This window comes from Populus nigra, chromosome 3, assembly GCF_951802175.1.
Source record: "Populus nigra chromosome 3, ddPopNigr1.1, whole genome shotgun sequence".
In the NCBI taxonomy this organism is placed as follows: domain Eukaryota; kingdom Viridiplantae; phylum Streptophyta; class Magnoliopsida; order Malpighiales; family Salicaceae; genus Populus; species Populus nigra.
In genome coordinates, this window is record NC_084854.1 from 5,172,775 (window position 1) to 5,193,161 (window position 20,387).

Consider the following 20,387-nt stretch of genomic DNA (forward strand, 5'->3'; position numbering starts at 1 on the left):
TAAAATCTCTTAGTGAAAACACATAAAAACATTTCAGAATTTCTCTTGTATTATCTTGTCATGGTATCAGAGCCAAAATTCTGAAATCAATTCATCTTGTGTCTAGTTTCTTGTTTGGTTCTTCTATTCTGTTTTTCTTGGACTTGATCTCTTGGTTCTTGTTTCTAGTTAAATCATGTCTCTGGAACGATCTGAACATTTTCTTGTTCGATTTATTGGAAAGAACTATTCTGCCTGGGCTTTCTAGTTTCAGATTTTTGTCAAGGAAAATGAATTGTTGGGTCATATTGCTGGGACAGTTCCTGCACCTGACAGTGAGCAGGAAAAGGAGAAATATGTGAAATGGGAGGTGAAGGATACTCAGATTATGTCTTGGATCCTTGGAAGTATGGAACACTCCATGCTTCTCAATCTCAAGCCCTACAAATCCTCTAGAGAAATGTGAGATTACCTGAAGAAAGTTTACAACCAAAGCAATACAGCACGAAGGTTCCAATTGAAACTTGAGTTGGGTCAACTCAGTCAAGGTAGTATGTCAATACAAGAGTTTTATTCTTCCTTTGTAAATATTTGGGTTGAGTACACAGACATTGTGTATGCAAGTGTACCTTTTGAAGGACTTATTGTTATTCAAAGTGTGCATGAGACCAGCAAGCGTGATCAGTTTTTAATAAAGTTAAGGGGGGAATTTGAAGCAATCAGGTCCAACCTGATGAATAGAGAACCAGTTCCGTTCTTGGATATTTGTGTAGGAGAGCTTCTCAGGGAAGAACAACGGATCATTACACAGGCTGTCTTAGAGCAAAAGGCTCAAAATTCTACTCCAATTCCTGTTGCATACACTGCTCAAGGGAGGTCTAAAGGAGGTAGAAATATGTCAAATGTCCAGTGCTATAGCTGCAAAGGATTTGGGCACATTGCCACTACTTGTATTAAAAAATTCTGCAACTATTGTAAGAAAATAGGGCATATCATCAAAGACTGCTCCATTCGGCCTCCAAAGAAATCTGAAACTACCTATAATGTCTCGGTTGGTTCCTCAAATACTCCTAGTCTTGGTCAGTCCTCTATTACCCCTGAAATGGTCCAACAAATGATAGTTTCTGCCCTTTCTGCTTTAGGCTTTTCAGGTAACCGAAATTCTATTCCTAAGTCTTGGTATTTTGATTCTACTGCTTCCAATCACATGACCAACACTGTCTTGCCTTTAAATAATGTTCAAAAATATAAAGGCAATCTTCATATTCGTACTGCCGATGGTAATCCCTTGTCTATCACAGTTGTTGGTGATATTTCAGCCCTTCTGAATACTGTCTTTGTGTCTCCTAAACTGTCCACTAATCTTATATCTGTTGGCCAATTAGTTGACAACAATTGTGATCATTTTTCCAAATCAGGTTGTTTTGTGCAGGATCAAGTGTCCGGGAAGATGATCGCGAAGGGACCTAAAGTGGGACGCCTATTTCCCTTGCTTCTATCTCCCTCTCCTATGTCAAATTATGTTGCATGTAATGCTGTTCAATGTGATAATCAGGTGTGGCATAGACGTTTAGGACATCCTAATTCTCATGTACTTCGAGTCTTGTTTAAATCTGGTTTACTAGGAAATAAAAATTCGACTTCTTCTAATAATGATATTGTTGATTGTGCATCTTGCAAACTTGGTAAAAGCAAAACACTTCCTTTTCCATTGCATAAAACCCACACCACCAAACCTTTTGAGATCGTGCATACTGATGTATGGGGTATTGCACCTGTCATTTCTCATGAACATTACAAATACTTTGTTACATTTATAGATGATTTCACTCGTTTTACTTGGGTATATTTTCTTCGATCTAAAAGTGAAGTCTTCTCTGTGTTTAAAGCACTTCTTGCCTTAGTTGAGACACAATTTTTTGCCAAAATCAAAATTCTGCAATCTGATTCAGGTGGTGAATATATGTCAAATGAATTTCAATTTTTTCTTCAAAGTCATGGGATCATATCACAACGTTCTTGTCCTTTCACATCACAACAAAACGGTGTGGCTGAAAGAAAGAATCGTCATCTTCTTGATGTTGTTCGAACTCTTCTCCTTGAGTCATGTGTTCTTTCTCATTTTTGGTGTGAAGCTTTGTGTACTGCTGTTTATTTGATTAATCGATTACCATCTCCCCACTTGCACAATGATTCTCCCTACGTTCGTTTGTTTGGACATGCACCAAATTATTCCAATCTTTATATTTTTGGATTTGTTTGTTTTGTTCACCTTCCTGCACATGAGAGAAATAAACTTACTGCCCAATCTGTCAAGTGTGCTTTCTTAGGCTATGCTGTCACCCAAAAAGGATTTCTTTGTTATGATCCACATGCACGTCGAACTCGTGTCTCTAGGAATGTCATATTTTTTGAAAATCAGCCTTTCTTTTGCACCCAACAGCCTTTCTTTTGCACCCAACAGCCTTCAGTACTTCCTTCTCTATCTGTTTTACCATATTTTCCTGCGTTGCCAACACCAGTACAAAGGTTTAAACCTGGTTATGTTTATCATAGACGCACTCCTGCTTCTGCTCCTTCTCCAGGTCTCACTGAGGTTCCTTCACATCTTCCTGCAGCATCTGATCCTGTTCTACCCATTTTCTATGATCCCCTCCTCTTCGTAGAAGCTCTAGACCTCATAAACCTCCTGAAAGGTATGGTTTTTCAACTCCTGTGGCTATGTCTACTACTCTGTCTTCTATTTCCATTCCCACTTTTTATAAACAGGCTAGCGAATATGGGTGCTGGAAACAAGCAACGGAGGCCGAACTTCACGCACTTAAGGCCAATCATACTTGGGACATTATCTTTTGTCCTCCACATGTCAAGCCCATTGGTAGCAAATGGGTTTATACTGTGAAACTCAAGTCTAATGGATCTTTGGATAGATACAAAGCTCGATTGGTTGCTCTTGGCAATAAACAACAATATGGCTTCGACTATGAAGAAACATCCGCACTCATTGCTAAGATGACTACGATGAGAACACTTCTTGCTATTGCAGCCTCTAAAGCTTGGCCTTTATATCAGATGGATGTAACCAATGCCTTCTTGCATGGGGATCTTAAGGAAGAGATTTATATGACACTTCCACCTGGTATGTCCTCAAAGGTTTCTAATGAAGTTTGCAAACTAAGACGCTCTTTGTATGGGTTGAAACAGACACCTAGAGCTTGGTTTGAGAAGTTTTGCAACACTCTTCTCACCTTCTCCTTCACACAAAGTCAATATGATTCATCCCTTTTCTTTTACAAGACCACCACTGGTATGGTATTTCTCTTAATCTATGTCCATGATATTATCCTCACTGGTAATGACATTGGGTTGATCACCAAACTTCAACACATGTTGCATAGTACATTTCAAATGAAAGATCTTGGACATCTCACATATTTTTTGGGGCTGGAAGTTCACTATAGAGATCATGGTTTGTTCTTAAATCAACATAAATATATTCAGGATCTCATTGAGCTAGCTGGTTTAAAGGATGCTACTGTTGTTGATACACCAATGGAGGTGAATGTGAAATACCGAAAAGATGAAGGCGAGCTTTTGCCTGATCCTTTTTTATATAGGCAACTTGTTGGTAGTCTTATCTACCTAACAATTACAAGGCCTGATATCTCCTATGTTGTTCATATAGTTAGCAAATTTATGCAGGTACCTCGACATCTTCATCTTGCTGCAGTTCGTCGTCTTATTAGATACTTAATTGGGTCCCCTACTCGTGGGTTGTTTTTTCCTAAACATTCTACTCTTACCTTGACTTCCTATAGTGATGCGGATTGGGCTGGCTGCCCGGATACTAGGAAGTCTATCACAGGCTGGTGCACTTTTCTTGGCGATGCCTTGATCTCTTGGAAGTGTAAGCAGCAAGATTGTGTCTCCAAAACTTCTACAGAGGCTGAGTATCGAGCCATGTCTGCCGCTTGTTCTGAACTTGTGTGGTTACGTGGTCTTATTTCTGAACTTGGGTTCCCCCCAACTGCTCCTACTCCACTTCATGGTGATAATACTAGTGCTATTCAAATAGCTGCGAATCTAGTCTACCATGAACACACCAAGCACATAGAGGTGGACTGTCATTATATTCGGGAGGCCTTTACTCGAGGTATTATCACTCTTCCTCATCTCAATACTGCTCTTCAAATAGCTGATGCCTTCACAAAAGTCTTGACACGCCAACGACACAAGTTTCTCAGTAGCAAATTGATGTTGTTTGATCTACCCGCATCAATTTGAGGGGGGATGTCAATATATTCTCCTTTTTCTTATTTCATTTCCTTAATAGCTGTCAGTCTCTCTTTTGTAGCTGTCAGTATATTCTCCTTTTCTTATTCTATTTCTTTCATAGCTGTCACTATATTCTTCTTTCCTTGTTTAATTTCTGTCATAGTTGTATATCCTTTGATTCTCTCTAAAGATCTCAATTATTGTCTAGGCCTAGTATTTAAAGGATCTGATTATGTTTATTAAATCCTAGAATTAAGGGATTTGATACTTCTTGATGTATATATATATATTGTAACTCTCTTTGTGAAAATACAGAAAAACATTTCAGAATTTCTCTTGTATTATCTTGTGAATGCATTTCCTTGAAAACATTTTTTTAAAAAAAAAACCAAGAGCATGAATAATAGGTTGAGTTTCTGACTATTCATGATGATTAAAATTCATGCCCAGCTAATAGATTTATGACAATAGGAGAGTAATCAGACTCCATAGACAGAGAAGGGGAAGTCTTTATTTTACACAGTCTGCTGGTTTCAGTTGAATTAAGGGACCTCCAGCACCTTCAGATTTGATGAAGCCAAGACAGCGGGCTATCTGATCTCTAGACCAATATACTAGAATTAATTCTGGTCCTTGAGATCTTTAATCCAGCCACAACACGGCAAATTTTGCCAAAAAAGGGCTCTATAGAAGACTGGCAAGGACAATCCGAAAGGAAGTTTATGCTTTCTCCTTGATGATCTTGCTAGCATCTAATACACTAGTGGTATCGTATTACAGCACAGTTGAATGTACATGCAATAGACTCCCACTTTCATCTCTCTTTAAACCCTTTTCCTTTTGGCATAGGACAGCAGCCCCAATCCTGTTCAAAAGTTTATATTTGATCTGATTCTCCAGGAAAACCTTTCATACTAAACTTTCTGACCAGCTCAATGAACAAATAAAAAGGAAAGGATCAAGGTTAAAATGACCTTGAGCAGTTTAAGCAGGGCAAGTCGGATCGATTTAACTAATCAGAACTCCTTAAGGAGCGATTGAAGTTGTCCAGTTCCTTGGAATGTGAACCATAGATTTCCTTAATAGTGTCTCTACAGCTACTGCAAGCAACATAAGAGAACAAAGATGAAACATGAGCATATGACTAAGGTCACATACAGCTAGAGCCTTGCGTTAAAGTAAAAGTAGATGGACCTACCCGCATGCCTCCTTGTTGAATTTCTTCTTAGTAATGCCATACAGTGACTCGAATATATCTGGCTCCACACGACAAAAATAGGGACGATCTGAAAGAAGAAGAAAGCCCGTAGAAAGCAAAACGTTTACAAAATTAACGATGACAGCAAGAAGTTGATCAAGAAAAGGAGCTAGCGATAATCACCACTCACCAGGGTAAATTGAGCACTTGCGTGTGCTTTTCTCATAATGTAAACACCATCCATCCGGGCCTATTAAGCTTTTATAAAGCTGAAAATCCATAATTCAGCAAAAGAAAAGGAATTAACAAAAAACAGTAAGAGCTTCGCTAGTCTTTTGGTTTCTTTTTTTGACACATTCCGTCGAACAAATTATGTGCATTGTAAAAATTAAGAAAGCAAACCTCGATATCAGAGGGGTTTGTGAAGATTTCTTCAGGAGTGGCGAAAGCAGGGCCCTTAGCCAGCTTGCAGCAAGCACCACAACCCTCCACGCACCGCCATAATGGCTCTTTCTTGCTGGTACCGAAGCCAGTGTTGCTAAGTTTTGGCGTTGCCCCGGGCACTTTTGCATTCTTCAACTTTCCTTTCTGGGGTGACCGGCGCGCTGCAAAGATCACACTATTGAAGCAGGGCAGAGAAATGGCGGGTGACATATTCGAGGATTAGATGGATTCTTGGGAGCAAGAAATTCGAAATAGCTCCTGGGCTTTGACAGTAAATGAACTCCACGACGAAACGTGTAGTTGATTACCAAAAAAGCATCTGGGTAATCCTCCGTTGTACACAAAATCGATTTCAGAATTCAGATTAATTTCGCCAAACACCCTTCAAAATGACTTGAATTGATATTTTCATCCCAAACCTGGCAATGGAAATTGCTCACCGTTTTATTTGATCTTCAGTTAAGAATTTGAGCGGCATATCTTAACAAAAACCATGCTTGGTTTTTTGGGCACAACAGATTCACGCAATGCACAACCTAGCCACAGTTGATTCGAAATTCAAGTTCGTTAGGACCTCATTATAGGGCAGAAGCACGCACTGATATTTTTTTTCTCCAGTTTTTTTGCGAAATAAATAAACATTCAGCTCCATTCACACTAAAGTTGAGCTCATAATTGCCATTTGCCCTTAGATGTCCTGGGATAATATTGACAGGCCATCCAGCTTGTAGGTTCTAAATCCAGAAAAGCAAAAAATAAAACAAAACGAATTTGAATGCATAGCTCTCCATACCAAATGATTAAAATAGGCTCCCTAATCCAAATAAAAAGTTTCAAATTACATCTCTACTTAGCATATAAAATGTTTGACCATCTAAATAGCGCAAACTTAAGGTGTCTTGGTGACGATTGGGAAGTGCAAACAGGTACACCAATTCCATTGGGATGGTGCATTTCAACGTGACACGTCACTATCTCTCGGGGAGCGGTTGTTGTCCTCATAATCATCATCAACAGGGCTTCTATCATCCCTGGGACTGGGACTGCGGCTGCGACCATTAGTCTGAGGACTTCTATACCTCTCATCTCGAGGGCTTCTGCTTCTGCTTCTGCTTCTGCTTCTTCCCGTGGGGCTGCCACTGTACTCTCTATCTTGCTCATCATCCAGTTTTCGAGATTTGGGAGAAGGGCGTGGGCTGCCTTCATCAGGTGTTGGGCTGCGCTTCCTGGCCTTTGTACTCTTTGGTTCAGGGCTCAATGACCTGTTCTCATTCTCAACACTTCGCTCTCTCTTTGGTGGTGGGGATCTTGATCGGCTGAAAAAGAACAGAAGATCCAGATAAACCAAAATACAGCAAATGAAAACCCAAAAATCATCAAGAACACCATAATATGTGTGATATGAGAAGATTGCATAATCATATGCTTTCAAAGAAAAACCACAGACCTGTAGCTTCGACCTCGGCTATAACTTGGGCTGCGGCTTCTGCCACGGTGAGGAGAGCGTGATCTACCTGGTGATCGAGAGTAACTCCTCCCCCGCCTGCAGTATAGAACACACAATAAAAAGAAAAAAAACAGAGCACCATTGAGCATCAGTAGAAAATTATCACAGAAACAAAAACATGCACAAGCAGCAGCAGGATAGGAAGGAAATGACAAAATGAGGTGAAAATTACGTGAGTTTCTTGGGACTGTTCTTGCAGTTTCTCTCTATATGACCTCTTTCCCCACAACGATAACACTTGTTCTTCCAGTCTCCAGCTTTGCAATCTCGAGCCCAGTGGCCATCAATGCCACAATTAAAGCAGCGTCCAGATCCTGGAGGAGGACCTCTGCCCAAATATTCTCGAGAACCACGAGGTACCTAGAAATTCCCAACAAGAAAAAACATTAATCTGGTAAAAGCGTATCAATAGCATTCACAATTTCAAAAGTGAACATTTATGCTTTTGGCTGGAGAGCCAATTGGGAAGTGAATAATTAAGTCACCAGTAATCAACCTCCTCAACCTTATTCAAGCGACAGAATCAAGTTCAATGAAAAAGGATTAAGAATCTTTGTGAATGAAAAAATAAATCAAATACTCTGGAAGCCCACAAGAGCAACAAGAATAAAGTAGTTTGACATCTCACAAAACTACAAATTTGCTTCAATTTGGACTAGGATTTGAACTTGGATCCATCTACATACAACCAATTTGCTTCCAGTTAATCCTATAAAACCAAAACCAATACTGGCCTAGTCTACTAATTTAAAATTGCATGTTTTGAGTTTGTGAGTATACTAAATGAAAACATTAACTAGACAGAACTTACCCCCTTTGCAAATTCCACAATGATACGACTTCCATCAAACTCCTTGCCATCTAAGTAATGCCTTGCATCATCAGCATCTCTGGGATCACTAAATTCCTGTTTAAAGAGGGTGAGAACAACCCAGCAGAACACACCATATGTGGATCACATAATATATAAAGCAGTGTTCGTCATGAAAAAATAAAAGGATATGTGCTCAACCAATGCTCAGAAAAATTCCATTCAGTGAAAACCATGAGAAGAAATGGAAAAGACTTACAACAAATGCATAGTCACGCTTCATATCCACATCTCGTACTCTGCGAAATGGTTGCCACAAACAGTAAGGCCATCATTACTTAAGTACTGCAAGTGTATGATACTTCACCCCTCATAGACGAACTAAACACCAGTTTGAGATTGTTGCCAATTCCATAAAAACACGCAATAACATAATAGAAAGAATCGCCAAAGTCTCCTATAACTTGGCAAGAAATTCCACCAATTCCATCATGGCAACCCTCTCACCATAGACCTCCAGGTTAGGCAAGAGGCCAGAAACCTTCAACAAGATCATTCAAGTTAAAAAATGACACCTAGGTCCACCCACACAGATAACGTGAATGACACAAATCCACGAGCAAAACAAACTGTTGAAGACCTAAATGTTTCCTAAGTATTTGCAGGGGCAAAAAACACTCCCTCTTACCAATCAATGACAGTTAAAAAAAGGAAACAAATAGATATACTATTACTGCACTGCAGAGAATAGATCAATAGTGTTAAATTCATGTTAGAGCATCATTCAATAGAAACTTGAAAGACCAGAAATAAACTGTACAAATTATATTCGAATAATTTCTTCAATAGCTAGCTAAGAGGATAAAAACCCACCGTGCCCAATTCACGTGTGTGCTTGTGATAAAGAGAGAACACTATCACAGCTTAAGACCAATATCTCAAGCACTTTAAACTTGAAAATAGAGAAATTACCGCCCATATTTGCTGAAAAGATGTTCCAGATCCCGTGATCGTGTCCTAGCAGCCAGGTGTCCAACATAGAGACGCGTACTGGCATATCGGTCATCATATCGCGGCATTTTCAAACTGCAACAAACAAACAAATTAATCACCAGCAGCTTCACCAACAAATTAATCATTCAATTGTAATAGACTATATAGCAACACGTACATGAATTTATTTAAGAGCATCAGGGCAAGAAGAAACCAATCAGATCTATCAAGACACATATTAAAAAGCTAGCATCTTGACACACACAAAATCTGGATTTGAAAACCCACAAAAAAAATTGCAACTTTTTTTAAATGAATTCATCAGCAAACACCAATAATTAACCACTTATTAACTAAAAGAAACTCAATATTGAACGGAAACTGCAGTGAAAAGAGCTAAATAAGCCCTGATTTCTAATTAAGAACAATTCAATTCAGGAGTCCGTACCTTGAAATTTGAAAACCCTAACTTTTCCGAATGTGAATTGAGTTCAGAGAGAGAGAGGAGGAGAAATGGCTATTTTCGATGTTTATAGAAAGTTAAACAACCGACGGGGCTTTCCTTCGTTTTATCTCTTTGATTAAAAAGGTAAGAGTACTTCATTTGGACGGACAGGATGCATTTATTTTAATCCAAAGGATAGGAATTTAAGACAGAAAATTCTTTCACCAAACCCATTGAATCTACAAGCCGGGCTCCTACAGTCTGTGGCCCACTTAAGCAAACATGCTTTTGCTATATAATTTTTTAATATATAAATCTTAAATGAGTTAATTATAACTTAGTCCTTGTACTTCAGCAAAACTAATTACTTAGTCCCTATAGCATAAATAATAATTCCATAACTCGTTGATTAGTGTTGATTGTCCTCAATTTAGTACTTTTTATTCAAAAATTGTCTTTTTTTTTAATCAAACTTTTCCATCTTAACTACATCTCTTTTTCCATTTTTTAAAAAGAAAGCAAATAAATTATAAAATTTATAATAATCATAATAATAAATTATAAATGAACTAGAAATAAAAGGATTAAATATATTTTTGTAAATCGTGATAAAATTGTATGTGTTGTTTTTATATTTAATTTACTTAGACATAAATATCATTCATTTTATATATCAAAAATACCTTAAACAATAATTTTAACTAAATATCCGTAAATTGATTTTAATCTTGATAATTTTTATCGAATTCTTAAACATCTTTTGCCAAAAAGCACAATATGATTCAAATTCAAATGACTAAAAAAATAATTTTCTAGTTATAATATTATTATGATAAAAAATAATATTTTCATTATGTATAACTTTGACCTAAAAAAGGCATTTCACATGTCTAAGTGGAAGCAAGTCTTCTTTCTTTCTTTTTTCATATTCGACATTGTGAGAATTTTTGCCTTTTAAATTACTTTTTTTAAAAAAAATTAATTTTTTAATTGTTTAACATCTTAATGTCAACCAGATTTTTTAATTTTTGCGTAATGAGCACATGATACTGTTTATTTTTATGTTTTAAAAGTGTTTCTAAAAAAGTTTAATTTTTTTTATTTTTTTACTTTAAATTAATATTTTTTGATGTTTGTAAATTGTTTTAATGTGCTAATATCAAAAATAATTTTTAAAAAATAAAAAATATTAATTTAATATATTTCTTAATAAAAAATATTTTAAAAAGAAATAACAATCACACTTATGAACAAGCATGAAGTAATTGGAAAAGTTCCCATATTGATTCCTCCTCTCCAGACTAATTGCTTATTTCCATTGTATTTCACTCGAATATTCACAGAATTACTCGGCTAGCCTGCTCCTCAATCTTTGTCTTCGAGTAAGAAGTCAGCCACTGTTCTTTCTCGAACAATATCAAACTGACAGAATTTTGTAAATTTTAACCTGCGTGCAGTGGTGTTAAAAAAAAATCAGTGTTCTTCTAATATTTATATTATCTAATCTGATTTAACTGTTAAAATTAAATAATATAAATATTATGGATAATAATAGATCAACAAACCTAATATATAAATATCATGCATGAATAGAGTAGAGTGTGGATAGAGATTTTTAAACCTGCTTAACTTGATCTAATTCATATAATTCAGTAAAATTAATTCAAGTTATTAGTATAAATAATATGTTTTTTCTTTCACTTTCACATTTACAATTGTATCTTATTCTCTTAATCACATTCTCTTTTCTCTATTCTCTACTTTTACATAAATTATAATTATCTATTTTGAAATTTCGTTTCGATAAAGTAACATTACATTTTACAATTTCAAGAAACTATGAAAAAATAAATGAAAATTTCAATAATTTAAAATCACAAATCACAAATTACTTTATAGTTTCTTTTTATTAGTCTGTTTTTGTATTATATTACATTATAATTATTTGATAAAATATTTAATTATAATTTTTGTTTTGTTTTGTTTTTTATGTGAAAATTATAATAATTTTTATGTTGCCTGTATTTTAAAAGTTTTATCTAGTTTTAACGGTTGTAATTTAATATTATTTTAGAATAATCAAAAAATAAGGAATTAATATATTCAACATGCAGATATTATAATACTCATAAAAATTTTAATCCAACTTGATATATCAAACTCGGTTAGATTAAAAAAAATAAAAATTGAATGGACTGAATTTATATTTTATAAAATATTAGAAATTAAATTAAATATAATTATAAATTAAAACCCAAACCCCTTTATCCAGGATACCCCTACTGCGCGCACCCTTTTCGTCAGAGAAATTATATATAACTGGGTTAACGATTACATAAGGAAAAGATGGCCTTGTTCTTAGGTAGCTCCATTCTTGTTAGATACAAGCTAGATAACACAGTGATTCTATTTACCTCCTCTTATTCTTACTCCACAACAACAAAGCAAAGTAAAACAGAATCCTGAAGAAAAATCCCCAAGCAATAGTTATCCACAAGCAATTCCATTTGCTGAGTTGTGTTATCCCTTGTTGCTGCAGTATATCTGTTCCTGTGACTGCACAAGTGTTACTTGTAATGTTCCGGCCCAAACGGGTGCTGATGGTCTTCAACATCTTTAATTTCATTGATAGTGGCATCACGGCAAGCGGTGTGTTATCAAACATTTGCACGCCCATGACAAAACATTTTGTTGGACTGTGAAATTCATTTTGTAAAGCTGCTTCGTATGGATATTTCACTAGAGACATATAGTGAAACCATAACCAAAATGGAGGAATTCTGTCGCGAGAAATGTAGAATCCACTGAAGAGAGGAAAGTAGGACAAAATGGCTACCACAAGGGTGAAACTCAACATAACATGAGAGACAACGCCTGAGAGAAATGTAACAAAAGAACTTCCAGCCCAGAATGCACAGAAGATTGTGAAGAAGTAGAAACAAAACCCAGAAAACCCACCAGCAAGTCCTACTGCCCAGAATGTTGTTGTGGCAAAGGCAATAGAGAGTACGATCAGAGAGGGAATTGAGATTAGAGAGTGAGCAAGAACGTAAGACGAGCGACGATAAGCATTGTAGGCAGTTTCTCTCATGAAAATATAACGTTCTTGAATAAAGGCAGGGATGGATTCTGCACATGTGTAGTAAGTAGTGGAAATGGCAAAAGCGAAAAAGCCTAATCGCTCTTGCACACCTCTGGGAGAGTTGTCAAGATGATAATAAACGGTAGCCAAGATTATACCTGTAACAAGAACAGCAGCAAGGCGAATTCCGAATAATTCAGGCATTCTTTTTGCATTTAATGATGATCTTTTGCCTATAACCATCACTTCAACCCAAAGTGGATTGGCAAAACTTAAAACGGGTGAAGATGTCGAGTTCGAATCATTTGGGGCACCAGAGACCAGTTTTCCTCTCGAAATGCTGACACTTATTGTGTCCTTAAGTGAGAGCTTTGACGCATTGGAGAATCTGTTCTTGGCATTTTTCATGGCTTGCCATGACTTGTTGAATTCAACTAAGGTCTTGGTTCCACCTGGAATTTCTTCAAGGTCGCGAATATAGTCCAGAGCAAACTCAGTTCGGTTCTCGTTCTCAGGAATTGGATGTCCGAACTCAGCAAAGAATTCTGGAAGACTTCCTGGCGAGCCAGCATACACCGTTTGTCCGTGTGAAAGAAAGATCAAACGGTCAAGTAAGGTCAAGAGTCTGTAACTCGGTTGATGTATGGACATGATCACAATGCTTCCACTCTGTGCAATCCTCTGCAAGACCTTAACAACCATTAAAGCACTAGTTGAATCAAGCCCTGAAGTTGGCTCATCGAGAAACAAGAGAATTGGGTCATGAACGATGTCAATTCCAATAGAAACTCTTCTTCTTTCACCTCCTGACACACCTCTGTGCCCTTCATCTCCAATCACAGTATTGGCTGCATTACGCAGGCCTAATTGATCAATCAAGGCTTGAACTCTTGCTTTCTTTTTTGACTTGGAGAGGGAGCGAGGAAGCCTGAATTCGGCTGAGAACATTAGCGTTTCTTCCACAGTAAGCATAGGAAACAAAAGATCATCTTGCATAACATAAGCAGATATCGTTTTCAATAGCCTTGATTCCAAGACCTCACCATTCAAAGTCACAGACCCTTTCAGGCTCTCTTTCGCAATTCGGTCTGCAAGTGCATCGATCAAAGTGGATTTACCAGACCCGCTAGCCCCAAGAACAGCCGTGATTTCACCTTCTCTTGCTGCTTCAGATATATCATTCAACAAAATTTTCTTGCCTGTCTCTGAAGAATCAAGTGATGAGTCCTTTCCACAGATTGGAAGTGACATTTTTTGGCCAACTTTGACACTGTATGTCAAGTTGTCAAATGAAAGAACAAAAGGGTTTGATGGTGGTATAGAGCTACAAGCATGGCCTAGCTCAAGGACTTGAGGATGGACAGGAGTGCTGTAATCGGAGATCATGTCGCTTTGCGAGTCATGGACACCCTTTTGGATTTCTGCTAGAGTGGGAGAAAGAGAGGGCTTGGATGTTCTAGGGAGTTTTTGGACCTCCATTTTGTGGTTATAAATTTTCTGTTGCAGTTCTTTAGTGGTAACACCGTTTTTGCAAAGAATTTATAATAAAAATAGAGAGAGGGAGAGGGGGCGAGAGAGAGAGATATAGCCATGTAGGGGAGGGAAACTATATAGTAGGTAAGACAATAAGTTAAAGATCACTTCCTTCTATCTTTTTACAAGGTCTCAAGGGACAATATGTTACAACACAGGGGTCTAATGAATAGTATTAGATTAAAATGTTAGTGGCCTTACAAATTCGTGAAGTTTGTCTTTTTTTCCCTGTCATACACTTGCCTGCTCCAAAAAAAGCTCTCATTAAATTGTTCTCGAACAACAAGTTCACAAAAATTTCAGAGAGTGCCGAGGAATAGGGACAGGCACTCCAGATAGGGTAGGAAGAAATTATTTTGCATAGCAAAACACTCTTATCAGAAACCTTTTTTTCCCTCCTAATCCCGGAATTACAGGTCAGTAACAAGATTTGATAAACAACTAAGATCATTTCTCCACACATTTAAATGCACCAACAGAAAATTAAAGGCTGGCATCAACATGCTAGCCGTTTTCTAATATCGCAGTGAAATTAACCTCAATTTTATTAAATGTAAAGGTATGCAATTCGTTTCGTGTGCTTGCTAATCTTGCCGTTTATGTGTTCTTTCTTGTTTAGAGAATATCATGAATTCATGATCAGGCTCTTTGGCAGTATGGCTGGGTTCCTGGCTAGTCCGTTCTCCACACACCTTCATTTCTTCATCAGACGGCCATTTCCCCATATGGCATGTCATAGATGAATATTCGACTTTCCTAATGGTATTTGAACTTCATCACCTTGCTTATAATCCATCCTTTCTAAGATATTGTATCTAGTATGGACTGGATTCCATAGATGTTCATCTCTTCTGCACCGAAACAGAACAGGAAAGCCTAAATATAGATTGAAAGAAACTAACTCTTCCCATATACTATAAGTAGCTGCTGATGAGTTAAACGTAAACAACTGGGTTTTTGGCAAACAATATTCACAGGCAATGAGGTATGCAAGAGAAGACATAATTCCTGAACTTTATGGAACCATCATTCCTTGGACCATCAAAACCTCCACATATATACCTGCACAACAAACTACAGATCAGTTGCATCATTCAACAGGCTCATGAATTGCTTTTTATCTCCATATATATGGCAGTACAGTAGCATAAATAGCAAGCAAATATTCAAATGTCATAATCACTTAATAGGCTCATCAAACTGGGGCTATGATGCCACTATCCCATATCAGTAATTAGGAGATGAGAGCTTTAATTGCTTATATAACATGAGAATCTTCTCTTTCTCCAAGAGACGCCTTTTCAAATACAAAACTCACAACGTGTGGCTTAATCCATATCAGCCTGGATAATACCTCTTGAAAAGCCTATTTTGTACTAATATAAGCATACATTATCATATCTATAATGCATTAAAAGGCAAACTGGACATGGACACTACTGATGGTACTTGAACTTATAATTAATTATCAAACGCCAATTACAATTTTAAACTTGATTAAACTCAAATAAATCTTGAATCTTAATACAATATCAGTTATTGAATATACTATTTGCATGGTTACTGTAGAACATAGTTGTCTTTGATGGCAGTTTCAATGCTTTTCAAAAACTATCACTACGTACCCTTCTACTACAAGCCTATACGCTTAGTATTTATTTTTCCTTTTACACAGATTACTCAATTTAGTGACTACTCTGTGCTTAAAATGATTCTAATCTCTACTCTCAAATTAGCGAACGTGAAGGATGAAAAGGCAAAAAAGAAGAAAGGGGAAAAAAGCGAATAAGAAAGTGCTATAATTTCTTGAATAATTTACGTTCTCCCAGAACTGTGTGTGTATAGCAAACTCTTTAAGTAGTTTGAAGAATGCTAACGTCAGTTGCACCTCATAGCCAATATTCGCCCTTCCCCAACACATAATGCATGCTAGCGATCCAGCTCACTGCATAGAATTCACATCTTAATGTGGTATAGCCAGCTCATGAGCCGGCCCAGTTTTGTAAGCTAAAAGTAATTCGTTTAGAAGAAAAAACAAGCCCCAGGTCATTTAGATTAGCATATATAGAAGATATGATCAACTAGCAAGTTGAGGCATATCCGGCAATATATTTCTGATCGATGATGAGTCAACCAGCAGGTTTGGTTATGTATATGTCACGGTGTCCTCGATCTGTTTATTGTGGCCGGTTACATATGTGCATGTTCACACGTATTTTTCCTCATTTCATATACATTTAGATTTGGTAAACGCTTATAGTTGGAAGAAATTAGCAGAGATGGAATGTCCCAGCATGTCACAGGGAATTATGAGATGCGAAAATTGATCACATGGGCTTTGCATGAAACCGTTTGTCCATACCTAATCTGCCAACCCCATCAAGATTAACTCATCAGCTGGACTTTCTCCGGCAACAACTTTAAGAAACTAAACATAAAGCTGCGGCTTCATCACTTTCTTGCAAACCCAGTATTTTTCATGCGAACAATCCCAATTATCCTTGTTTAGAGTCAGTCTAGTCATGTTTTAATTGATTTGCATTCGATTTCAAGATATTTTTCCCGTCTACTGTCAACATCTTAACCTCTGGTAGCTCTCATCAATTGCCAAATCACTTTCTTCATATATATATTGATCGGAGACGGTTCTCGTCTTGAACAGTTGCAACTCCTGTATAGTATAGCCTCCCGTATCTGCCTGTTAATGTCTCCGTATATAATCACATCCAAATGAAAGTAATCCAGCTCAAACCACAAGTGAGCTTCTAACAAGTTCGTTGAATATAATTTAGTTAATGGAGGATGACAGTACCAGTTTGGTCATTTAATTTTTGTTACTTGGATTTTTTTGAAAAGGGAAGTTTAAAACGCTGGACTGGAGGTTGCCAACATGAAACGGCCGGATCGTACAGGAATAGATTATTTATTGCATGCGATTATAGCAATTCGTTGAAATAAATTATCTATCACTTGAAATATTAGAGTGATGGGTTTTGCTAATAAGTGCAAAGAAAGAGATTTTATGATGATAAAGAAAGTAATTATTAATATTTACTTAAAATAATAATAGAGAAAGATAATTAAAAAAAGACAAAATTATCTATCACTGGAGGAGGATTTAATTACTATTTATGCATATATATGTTCATTATTTTATATTTTTTTTTGCTTCGACGGAAGATTAAGTTGTCATGTTAAAAATGGGTTTTTCTAGAAAGTTAGAATTTGTAACTTTCGTATAAAAAAAACTATTTTATGTCTCTTTAATACTTTTTTTTTTTATTAATGTAAGTGTTCGAACCAGCTTATGTGTATCTTAATTAATTACACGGGCTTTGAAATTAACGATTATATAAGTTTTCAATAGCCGTGAGGTTTATGAAATTTGAATTGATGACCTCTACAAAGCAAACACAGAATGATTTCATGGTGATGATTGCAAAAGGATGTTAGAAAGTGTTAAATCTAAGATTTTTTATGAAAAATAAGATTTCAAATTTTATCATTAAACCACAATTTTTGGATGGTTCTTGCGCCTAAAATCAATGTGATAGTTCTTGAGAATTTTATAACTACAGACATTAATTTCTGCTAAGATCTTATTACTCGCATCTTTTAGTCAAGATTTTACTCCACGCTCCATATGAGTCCATGTCCATATATATATGTTTATATACGTCTAAGAAGTAAGAAGTTTGGGGGCTAAAGCCTAATTTCACTAAAATTCTCGGGATATAAAAGTAATTAAACTTTTTGCTCAGCACATAAGATTCCAAGAGGTTTATAACTAATATTTTCTCACCTTGACACTAATACCCTTTTTTGTTTTTTATTTGTCTAAAACAACGACAATCGGGCATGCGTTAAAAGGCCAACTAACCACAAAAATTAGGTTCATCTCCGCTTCCAAATCCGCCACCCCATTACGTGGGCTAATGTCAAAAAGTTATTTTGACAAAGATTTTAACACGTCACTCGCAAAACAATCCCCTAGAACACATTCATTACCACTTATGCTGAGAATTACTTAATAAAATCTCCACTTTCCCACTATAACCATATCCCATTAGCAATATTCCACCCTCTCTCTCTCTCTCTCTCTCTCTCTCGGCCTCTCCAAATATCTGTTTTGTTCAAGCTAAGCCCTGTAAGCTATAAGAATATATGGTCAGACCAAAATTAATTCACATCACAACACCAAACCCGCAGATAAAATGAGCTCAGTTTGCATATCAAACTGTGTCAATGATACGCGAGACCCACGGGTGCCTGTCCGAGCGAATTATGTGAACCTCTACAAGTGGCCGGAGCCTGATGCTGAGCTCATAAAATCTGTCCGCCGTGTAGCTGGTCATGGCTTGCATGGCCACCCAAGAGTGGTGGACAGCATCTCCTGCAGGCAGATGTATCTGAGGAGCTACACGTTTTCAAGAAAAGAAAGTATGCCAGAGAAGACCAAGAAGTGCCTTGAGAGAGTGAAAGAGAAGGTGACTAGTCATGGAAAGAAGAGAAAAGATCATCAAGTTAAGGGTGGTCGTAAAGGGAGGTGTTTGGTGTTTAGGGAAGTGAAGGAAATATCTTGCAGTGCCTTGTTTAGGGTCTTTCACAGGCTGTTGTCCTGTACTGCTACGGTAGATGTCGTCGAACAAAAAGATTAATTAAGCTCCCTGACCAGTAACTAATTTGATGTGATTATTCACTTTCGTCCGTTTTCTTTGTCTTTTTTATGCTTAATGTTTGTTAATTAGTGTGTTTTGTTTTTTGCTATGATCACTTTGCTGAAGGGATGAAAATGGGGGAACTGTGGAAGAAATCATGGGTCGGATATTTGCCTGTTTTGGTCAGAAATCATGGGAATTTTGTCTAATTTCGCAACTTTTTTTTAATATATATATGGCAATGAAGAATAATATCTTATTTTGCATATATATCTTCTTGTCCATTTATTTGTTTTCAATAAGCTAGCATGGTAAGAAAAAGTTATGGTATTACCAGCTAGCGCTATAAGCCTGCTGACATATGAATCATCGCCTGACATCCTTTATACCTCTGAATCTAAACTGTAAGATTGCTGATTTAGATATATAAAATATTCCTCGCATCATTATAACAAGCTGTGGAAAATATATTAAATTAATAGTAAGAAAAAACTGCGGAAGACATTTTACTTACATAGCTCAAGGGGCTTAATTTTGAAAAACGAATAAACTAATTACATCTCTCATTAATTACTTATTAATTATACTCTAATCCTAGCATCTATTAGGAATGATATATGTAATGATATATGTTAATACCCTCGGATCCCCCTTTTCGCTTTCCAATTAGTAAACAAAGTAGCTAGCTAGCAACGAATAACAGTGAAAGAGACTGTAATGGTCCGTTCAGGTAAAAAAAAATGTCTATCTAGTAATCTGAAAAAAGCCTAATGTTGCGGCAAAAAAACTTTCTATCAAACAGTCTTGATTCTGTTCTTCTTTTTTCTTGAATGAGTCTTGATGCGGATACAAGCTACTGTATATCTACGTACCTCTGTTCTTCATGACATTCCAATTGTACCAGATCACCTACCAAGAAAGCGTGCTGGGTAATTATGGGGTCGTCCCATTATGGAAACCATTTATCTCTCCTGGGAGAGAGAGGGGAAAAAAACAGTGAGAAAAAGGAACCTTTGATCTGTCACCATTTTAACAAGGAATGTTAATGGCGCCATGCTTTCGTTATGTTGTGAATTCCATCATTCTTATAAGAGATAAGAAGAAGTCATGGCCAGGAAAACGATGGGATAAGAACAATGATAACATCCACCAAACACAGCATTGGCTTTGCTGAAAGGTGGGTTCAACGGAGCTCATCAGTATGCTTCCCAGAACATGCCTGCTTTCTATGGGCCTCGTCATCGTCATCATCATGAGTTTAGGTTATCAGAAAAATGTCACTGCACTAAGCTAGCAGCCATTCCAGATACTTGCCCTAAAGTTCATGAGTGAACATACACTATTTCTTTTCGATGTATACTAGGAAGCTTAAGCACGTAGTAGCCTCGTCATCAATTTTAAAAACCAATTTATACTTGATTCCCAAATATTAAGAGAAAAAAGAAAATTAAAGGAATAGGTA

General features: G+C 36.7%; 4 protein-coding genes across 6 annotated transcripts; 1 reads left to right on the forward strand and 3 right to left on the reverse strand.

Annotated features, from left to right (window-relative positions):
• Nucleotides 1-4,684: 4,684 nt before the first annotated feature.
• Nucleotides 4,685-6,524, reverse strand: LOC133689597 (uncharacterized). Of its 2 annotated transcripts, XM_062109511.1 has the most exons (5): nt 5,855-6,524; nt 5,643-5,721; nt 5,453-5,540; nt 5,229-5,354; nt 4,685-5,119 (listed from the first exon to the last, which is right to left on the reverse strand). In XM_062109511.1, exons 1-4 carry the CDS (start codon nt 6,104-6,106, stop codon nt 5,267-5,269), a joined length of 507 nt encoding a protein of 168 aa, XP_061965495.1. In that variant the 5' UTR covers nt 6,107-6,524; the 3' UTR covers nt 4,685-5,119; nt 5,229-5,266. The 2 variants fall into 2 exon arrangements, with proteins under 2 accessions (XP_061965495.1, XP_061965494.1); XM_062109510.1 differs by having other exon boundaries at nt 4,685-5,354.
• Nucleotides 6,525-6,664: 140 nt separating this feature from the next.
• Nucleotides 6,665-9,793, reverse strand: LOC133689596 (serine/arginine-rich splicing factor RS2Z33-like). 2 transcript variants are annotated; one of them, XM_062109508.1, is made up of 7 exons: nt 9,656-9,793; nt 9,187-9,300; nt 8,474-8,513; nt 8,215-8,310; nt 7,576-7,763; nt 7,344-7,439; nt 6,665-7,212 (listed from the first exon to the last, which is right to left on the reverse strand). In XM_062109508.1, exons 2-7 carry the CDS (start codon nt 9,291-9,293, stop codon nt 6,852-6,854), a joined length of 888 nt encoding a protein of 295 aa, XP_061965492.1. In that variant the 5' UTR covers nt 9,294-9,300; nt 9,656-9,793; the 3' UTR covers nt 6,665-6,851. The 2 variants fall into 2 exon arrangements, with proteins under 2 accessions (XP_061965492.1, XP_061965493.1); XM_062109509.1 differs by lacking the exon at nt 9,656-9,793 and having other exon boundaries at nt 8,474-8,755.
• Nucleotides 9,794-12,062: 2,269 nt separating this feature from the next.
• On the reverse strand, nt 12,063-14,213 carry LOC133688478 (ABC transporter G family member 20-like). Its single transcript, XM_062107968.1, has one exon. The coding sequence runs from the start codon at nt 14,211-14,213 to the stop codon at nt 12,063-12,065; it is 2,151 nt and encodes a 716-aa protein (XP_061963952.1).
• A 4,056-nt stretch (nt 14,214-18,269) lies between these two features.
• Nucleotides 18,270-19,195, forward strand: LOC133689171 (uncharacterized). Its single transcript, XM_062108951.1, has one exon. It carries the CDS (start codon nt 18,482-18,484, stop codon nt 18,923-18,925), a length of 444 nt encoding a protein of 147 aa, XP_061964935.1. The 5' UTR covers nt 18,270-18,481; the 3' UTR covers nt 18,926-19,195.
• Nucleotides 19,196-20,387: the final 1,192 nt, after the last annotated feature.